The sequence below is a fragment of the Lactuca sativa genome, chromosome 8, assembly GCF_002870075.4.
Source record: "Lactuca sativa cultivar Salinas chromosome 8, Lsat_Salinas_v11, whole genome shotgun sequence".
NCBI lineage: Eukaryota > Viridiplantae > Streptophyta > Magnoliopsida > Asterales > Asteraceae > Lactuca > Lactuca sativa.
Window position 1 is genome coordinate 143,629,084 of NC_056630.2, and position 8,019 is coordinate 143,637,102.

Genomic DNA, 8,019 nt, shown 5'->3' on the forward strand with positions numbered 1-8,019 from the left:
TTCTTGGTTCCTTGTTATAGAGGTGAGTTTTATGGTATATATATATATATATATATATATATATATATATATATATATATATATATATACACACACACACACACACCCACCCCATTGGGCTTGGGCTGATTTTTTGGGTATGTAGTGACCAGTTCCGGAGTAAGTGGTTATTTTAAAAAAAATAGTTATTGTTATTGAAAAACCATTAAAAAGTAGTTAGATTACTCAATTTCCCAATATTTAAAATTTAAATATAATTAAAGGGGTAAATGAAATATGATTGTATGTAGGGTAATAATTGATACGACATGATACAAATACATAACATGAAACGAAAATTGGGACGAAACTGAAATTTGAATTCATGTATGTGTCATGTGCATAAAATACGATGTTGTGTTGTGTTCATATTTAAAAGTCAACAAAAATTTGACACGATTTAACATTTGTTTGTCGTGTTATGTATGATTAAGCTAATTATTATTTTATGTTATCTTTATCATGTTGTGCCGTGTTTATCGTTTTTTAATTGGTTTAGTTTTCATGTTAGTTAAAAAGACACGATATCGTGTTGTGTAGTATTAATGTTACATAAAATAGGGATGGGCATATCGACCGGTGAACCGGCTGGAACTGGTACCGGAACTGGAACTCGATAGAACCAGTCGGGCCAGGACCGGGATCATATTCTTGTAGATTTTTGGAACCGGTAGAACCGACAAAAACCGGAACCATTTGTTGCTATTTATCAAAGATCGGTTCCAACATTGAAGACACGGTAAGAACCCGTAGGAACCGGCGGTCCGGTTCGGTTCTTAATTTCGGCTGACTTCGGTTCCCAATCCGGGTCCGATTCGGGGCCAGTTCGGTTCCTTTGCTCATCCCTAACGTAAAACATTGTCTTATCGTGTTGTGTCAGACAAAAACACGATACGATTGCCGAATTTGCCACTCTAATTGCATGAGATCGACTGGATATAAAATTAATAATAAACTGATCATGCAATACATATTATTGAGCTAGTAAAAAAATTTATCCACACCAGTAGTATTGGCAGTTAATGATATGATAACTTCTGATTTTCTAATTATTTAATGATCAATAATCAAATTTCAACAATCAATTTTATATCTTTTGCAACAAAACGGATTATCAGAAGACAGCAACCTTTTTTTCACAAATATATCATTTTTGTTTGATCAATCTATGAATTGCTTTAAACAATCATAATTTGTTAAAACATTCAAAATATTTAAAATAACTTATCATATAATATTACAAATTTCGAATACCAAACACCATATCTAATACAACATACTTTTATTACTACTAATAACTTAATTTTGATTATTTAATATCATATCCAGTATAACTATTCAAATACAAAGTTATTCAACAGAAAACAAAAACCATTGTTAAATGAGAAGTGATCTACACAAAACTTTTTGTCATACACAACAATTTATGCTTTAGAAGATTGTACAAAAAGAAAAACATAACTTCAAGATCCATCTAGAGTTTATATTTAAATGAAAAACACGGTAAATATAAATAGAAAATAAAAGCTTACAAATACTTGTGTTAAACAAGTCAAAAGATTTAAAGAAGAAACAATAAAATGGAAGTAATTGCATGGTTTGCTAAACAAAATTCAGTTATTGAACAGCCAGCTACCAACAATTAGGTGAGTGTTTAAAGAAAACTACCTTATTTGAACCACTAACTAATTTAATCCAAAAAAAAAAAGTTAAATCATAAATGCACGATGTTAATGGGTTTCTGTTCATGTTCATGTTCATGATATTTGCTGATCCATATTATATAACAATATGCTATAATACTTTTAAGAAACAATTACCCATAAAAAAAATGGCATAATAATGGCTAAAACAGAAAACTTGCTTTTATTTATTTATTGTATTAACTTTTGACTACATTTTGGGGTTGAGCAAAAAAATCCTTTGCATTTCTTGCTACCTCTGCCTCCAGAATAGACTCCAGCATAATGTCGGATCCCTTTGCATCAGCTGCCATTTACAACATAAACAAGAGTTATTCAAATACAAAGTTATTTATTGTATTACAGCATTGTAGTTTTTTTTTTTTTTTTTTTTTTTTTTTTTTTTTTTTTTTTTTTTTTTTTTTTTTTAAATCTACCAAATGATAGCAATATCAATAAAAAGAAAATGAAAGTATGTTGCTATTTGTTAGTTACCTGTGCGATTAGGCAACAATCCTGTGTCTTGAGCTGATACAGGAAGAACAGTGAGGCCAGATTCATCAGTAAGCTCACTCATAACTTCATTATTTGTATTTGTAGCTTCAGAACGCAAAGCTGCTGACTCAGCTAATCTTGCATAAGCAGTAGCTTGGTTGTGCATGTCTGATGATGGTGAGGCAGTTGCATTATAATTATAAACCTGGGGTGCAAATTGCAAAATAACAAATCAATGATAAATCTAGTGATTTTCATTACAGAGTTCTGTGAATGAAATTTGAGTTTTAGGGTTTGAACCTTAGGGGTAGCAGTTGGTAATGCTTCATCATCAATGGGTTTTACAGGAACAGTATTCCCTAAAAGTTGAAATATAAGTATGATTAATATGGATAATTTACAGAAAAAAAAAGGGAGCTTAGATGATGATACATACCATTTGTATCTGGAATCTGGGAAACATTGTCCACAAGCCTCTTGGTTAATGGGCCAGGATTCACAAAGGAAATTGTTCGGATTTCATGACGTATGGCTTCAAGTTGAGCGATAGTATCTTGAAGTTCCTTGTGCACCTGTGATTGAAAGAGACTATCAGAAACAAATCGTAATCGATCTTCAATAACAGATTTACAATTTGATATGAAAACTTTTCTAAAGTATCACCAACGTTTCGAATTTGAGGTGTTTGAAAACAACTACTCCGTGGATTTGGTTTTAGGACTGCGGGATTTTAGGGTTATAGAGAGACCTGTTTAGCCTGAGACTGCTGCATGACATTGTCGAACTGTCCACGAGCCATTTGAACGTATCCAATTGACCGGCCAGCTAACCTCCCGGCGACTCGTGCTATGCGTGGGAGATCTTTGGGGCCTAGTGTCGAATGAGGATCAATCATTTTGAACAGCAATTACAAAAATCAAACTAACACAAATACTCGTAATCACGATATGAAAATCGAACATAACGAGATCAATTTGCTTGAAAATGTGTATTCTTACACCATGAGATTAAACGTAACGTTAATTGGAGCGAGGGCAGAAAGATTTCGCGTACCGATGAGAGCTGCCGTGGCTCCGATGATAAGGAAAAGCTCCCCGTACGAAAGACCTAGCATCGTTTATTGGTACGCTATGATCCCCTTGAGAAGAAGAATAAGGCACCAGCACAGAAATCTTTGCAAATTAAGTATACAGTTTAGATTTTAGAGAAAACGATGAAGCCGCTTGAGTTCTTAAACGGGATGTAATCCGGCAATGCGCCGCCGTGACATTAGTATACCCCCACCGCTACCGGTGTAGGAGGGAGGAACCAGTATAATGAAGGTAAAGTACGTTTGACCCCTTATACCTTACAAATTATTCTTATCGGCCAAGGGAGGTTTTTTTTTTTTTTTTTTTTTTTTTTTTTTTCTAAAGTTAACTTTTTAATTTTATTTTTACGTTTTGAACAAGAGATTGATTTTAATTCATATCTCATGTTCAAACGATATTGGGGAGAACCAATAAATAGTTGATTGCTTATTTTAAGAACAACGAAAGTTGGTAGTGTTTTAAAAACATTCTTTATTGGTTATTTAGAGTTGTACAAGTAATTATAGTTATCGACTTATCTAAGTAAGAGACTATTGGATTAAGGTGTCTAAGGTCCTAACTAAATAAATATAATATTGATGAATAAGAGTAAAGTCATTTTTGGGTTGCCCTGATAACCAAAAAAGTGTCTACATTGATTTTAAAGAAAGATAAATGATTTATTAATATATTATATGACTAATATATTAATTAGAAATAGTTATAATTAATTTAGAATTAGTCATAATTAATTTGGAATTAATTATGGGTTAATTATAATTAATTAAAAGTTAAAGGACTATAGTTGTAATTGTTCTAAAGTTGAGCAGATGACATGTTCTATAACCCTCCTGCTATTGACGGTATTAGAGGCTCTCTTGGAGTCGTCTGAAAGCCTTCATGAGGATAAATTAGGAACTAGATAATTATTTTATTTAAAATAATATTATTTTATGTTTAAATTAAGGTTCTATGTGTTTCTTTGTCGGCTATAAATAAAGCCTTTAAATTGAAATTTTCGGTCAAGCTTTCTAAGAAGATCAAATCAGAAAATTTCATACCTCTCCCATCTCCCTTAAATCTTCTAGGGTTCTTGTATTGTGGGTGTGAACCATTAGAGGTTTGTATACAATTGAAACTAGTTTTCAAGAGACAATTGAATTGTTCAAAGGGTTTGTTTACAACAACAAATCAGAGGTATGCAATTGAACTTGTGAATTTCGATTTCAACTAGGATTAGAGTTTTGTTGTTCAATTGTATTTTGCTTCAATAGAGTTATGACATAGATCCAAAACTAGGTTGCATGTACCCTTAAGAGTTTAAGATATTTTTTTCGTATTGTTAGTTTGTTACATGTAAAACCCATCAGTGACATAAGAGCATTAGGTTGTCTAACATTTGAATGTGCATAAATCGAACTTGAACAATTGGAGAAAAAAAATCGACATTATGTTTCGTCGCCACGACATGGGGATCTTCTGCCACGTCGTGGCCCACTGTCTGATCCGTGATATTTTCTTTTGCAACGACGTGGAGCTTATCTACCACGACACGGGAAACCTTTTGTTCAACGAATATATATACTAGACGAATTCTTGCGCGTTGCGCAACGAAGATTAAAAATATATTGATAAAATATTGAAAACTATATGTTTAAAATGGTTATGTTATTGACATTAACTTTGAGATAATATTTTTGTATATATATATATATATATATATATATATATATATATATATATATATATATATATATATATATATATATATTATTTTGAACAATAATATTCATTGACATCAACTCACATTCCTCATTAATATAATTAAATATAATTATCTATTTAGTTTTAATCTTAACAATTATCATTATTGATTAAATATATTTTTATTTATGCGATCATTTTCTAATTTCAATAATGATGTTCATTTGAAATATAATTTATTTATAACTAAATGTAATTTATAATTTGATGTTATTATCATTTAAAATTGTTATTCATTATTTTTAAACCACTTATTAATAATAATAAATTTAAGAAGACTTTTAAGAAACAGTTAATATTATTATTAAAATGTGAAACATACACTAAATAATAAAGTAATAAGATAAACAATTTGCATTTCAAAAGAGACTTGTATGGATAATATGACATATCCATGTAATTTGATTTTATTATTTATAATTATTGCTTATTAATTTTAAAACCACTTGTTATTATTAATAAGTGAAAGAAACTTTTAAAAAACACTTATTATTATAATTAAAATGTTAAATATATACTAAAATATAAAGTGATAAGATAGACAATTTGCATTTTAAAAAATGTTTACATGGATAATATAGATAATATGACATATCCATGATTTTTAATTAATTATTGTTTTGAAGCAACATGAAAATACAAACATGCATACAATAGTTAATTAAATATTATATATATCACCTTCCATCACATATGATCGATAACATAAATATAATCTAATTTACATTAAAATTTCAAGCACAACATACAATGATATTCTTAAAAGAATACTTAAATCAAGAAAAGACAAAAAAGAATTGGTATATAACAAACTTACAAATTAAAACTTCAACATAATAACATGACTCGAAAAATTGTTCAAATCCCTCAAACCAACACAAAAAAACTTTAAACTTGTTTTCTTTGTGAATTTTGTATGTGATTTGTATTTGTGTGTCTACTAAAAAAGATTGACAAAGTATCCATTAATTGTTTATTAAATATATTATATAAGTTATAAAACATTTGAATTGTTAATAATTATTAAGAGACTTTTGAGTGGTATTCATTAAAATAGAAGGTTTCAAATGCATGAGGTGTTTGCAAATCTTTATGGGGGTTTCAAATGCATAAGGTTCAAGGAAAAATGCTAGCTTTATAAGTATGTATGATATATATATATATATATATATATATATATATATATATATATATATATATATATATATATATATATTAAAAGTTTAATACTATATGTATAACATGAGTCAGTTTAATCGCTAGTATGCCTCATTCACGAAGTCATGCTATAAAGAGGATATAAGAAAGCGACATATAAAATGGTTGTTGAATGGGTGTTTATTCTACCCACTGCTCTACTGTGTGGTGGAGGGTCGTTAGTAGAACGAGTTAAACAAGACATAATAACATTAAAAGTATAATGTTATAAAGTAATAGAACTTTTTACAAAATTTTCCCATTCTAGTTACTTTAAGGAAAATGTGAAAGTGTATGTTGATCCATGAAAACGCACATCAATCTTTATGAGTCGTTTGTAGAGCGTGTGTGGTTAACCAACACACTAATTAGGAATTATAAAATTGAAATGATGGCAGAACTCAATCGTTAATTAATGGAGCGTGAGTGGTTTACCGACACTTTAATTTGAGTCGATAAAAGACATTGAGGCTATCAAGCGGGTTTGCATGGTTATTAACATCTTATTTGTGATCATCGGCATCCCATTCACAAATTGAAGAGCATAATCGAGATTAAACATGCCCTTGATAAATTTCAAATGATAGGAATTTCATATTTTGAAATTGGTAAAATACACTACCCACCTTAAATGAATTTGTTATTAGATTATGACATCCCTTTTCTTAATTTCGAATTGCATCATTAGATCCTTGTAACATCGTGATTTTTCACCTAATTTTTTTTATTTTTAAAATATTTATTTAACAGAATACGTTAGCGTAAGTCTTATTTTGAATTACTTGAAAACATCACCAATGTTACTTTTATTACCAAAAGCAACATGTATCAAAATTATAGTTCATAAACCAATCCAAAACAAGTTATCAAAAACAAGCTGCCACCTGTAACTGATCAAAGAGATCATCAATCCTCGGCAATGGATGACGGTTCTTCATCGTCAACTTTTTCAACTCCCGGTAATCAATGCACATCCGGTGTGAACCATCCTTCTTCTTGACAAAAAGGATCGGTGCTCCTTACAGAGAGTTGCTCGGTCGAATGAACTCCTTTGCTAACAGCTCCAGAAGCTGAGAGGATAACTCATGCATCCTAGGAGGTGCAAGACAATATGGGGCCTTGGCAATTGGCGTCGTACCAGGGATCAAATGGATCTGGAACTCTACTTGCCTCGTAGGAGGCACACCAGGTAATTCCTCCGGGAAAACATCATGGAAATCATGCACACTAGGAACATCAGAAATGGAAACGGATATCTTCTCACCAACCCGGGTATGCACTACATATGCTAGATAACCCATACACCCATGTTGTAAACTTTGCCTCGCCCTGGTGGCAAAACAGAAAGCTGATCCTGACCTAGTACCCTTGCCATACATGGTCAACACTCCCCCACTAGGATCTCGAACCGTTACCATCTTTCTCTCACATTCAATCAGAGCCCCAAACCGTCTCAACTAATCCATACCCACGATAACACACACATCTCCCATCGCAATAGGTGTAAGATCTATTAGATACCCAAAACTAAAAATGTCTAGCACACAACCCCAATAGATGTCAGTAGCAGAGACTGGATGCTCATCAGGTATAGAGACTCTCAATGGCCTGCTCAAGGCCTATCACGCAATACTAAAACCACGACAAAAAGATGATGACATAAAAGACCGATTTTCACCCGAGTCAAACATCACAAACGCAGGTAAAAAATTCACAAGAATGTACCTAACATGAACAATATGATGGGTTTTAGCCATAAGAACATCCTATGT

General features: G+C 31.3%; 1 protein-coding gene across 1 annotated transcript; it reads right to left on the reverse strand.

The window, feature by feature from the left end:
• Positions 1–1,882: 1,882 nt before the first annotated feature.
• LOC111910912 (uncharacterized) lies at positions 1,883–3,546 on the reverse strand. The gene is made up of 6 exons (XM_023906719.2): positions 3,270–3,546; positions 2,965–3,086; positions 2,653–2,788; positions 2,517–2,575; positions 2,217–2,421; positions 1,883–2,028 (listed from the first exon to the last, which is right to left on the reverse strand). The coding sequence occupies exons 1-6, from the start codon at positions 3,328–3,330 to the stop codon at positions 1,922–1,924; spliced, it is 690 nt and encodes a 229-aa protein (XP_023762487.1). The 5' UTR covers positions 3,331–3,546; the 3' UTR covers positions 1,883–1,921.
• Between the last annotated feature and the right edge of the window lie 4,473 nt (positions 3,547–8,019).

Coding starts and splice junctions, on each gene's coding strand:
- LOC111910912 (XM_023906719.2), bottom strand. CDS start 3,330: ATGCTAGGTCTTTCGTACGGGGAGCTTTTCCTTATCATCGGAGCCACG. Junction 3,087..3,269: donor AGCCACGGCAGCTCTCATCG/GTACGCGAAATC, acceptor ATTCGACACTAG/GCCCCAAAGATCTCCCACGC. Junction 2,029..2,216: donor ATTGTTGCCTAATCGCACAG/GTAACTAACAAA, acceptor TGTAAATGGCAG/CTGATGCAAAGGGATCCGAC.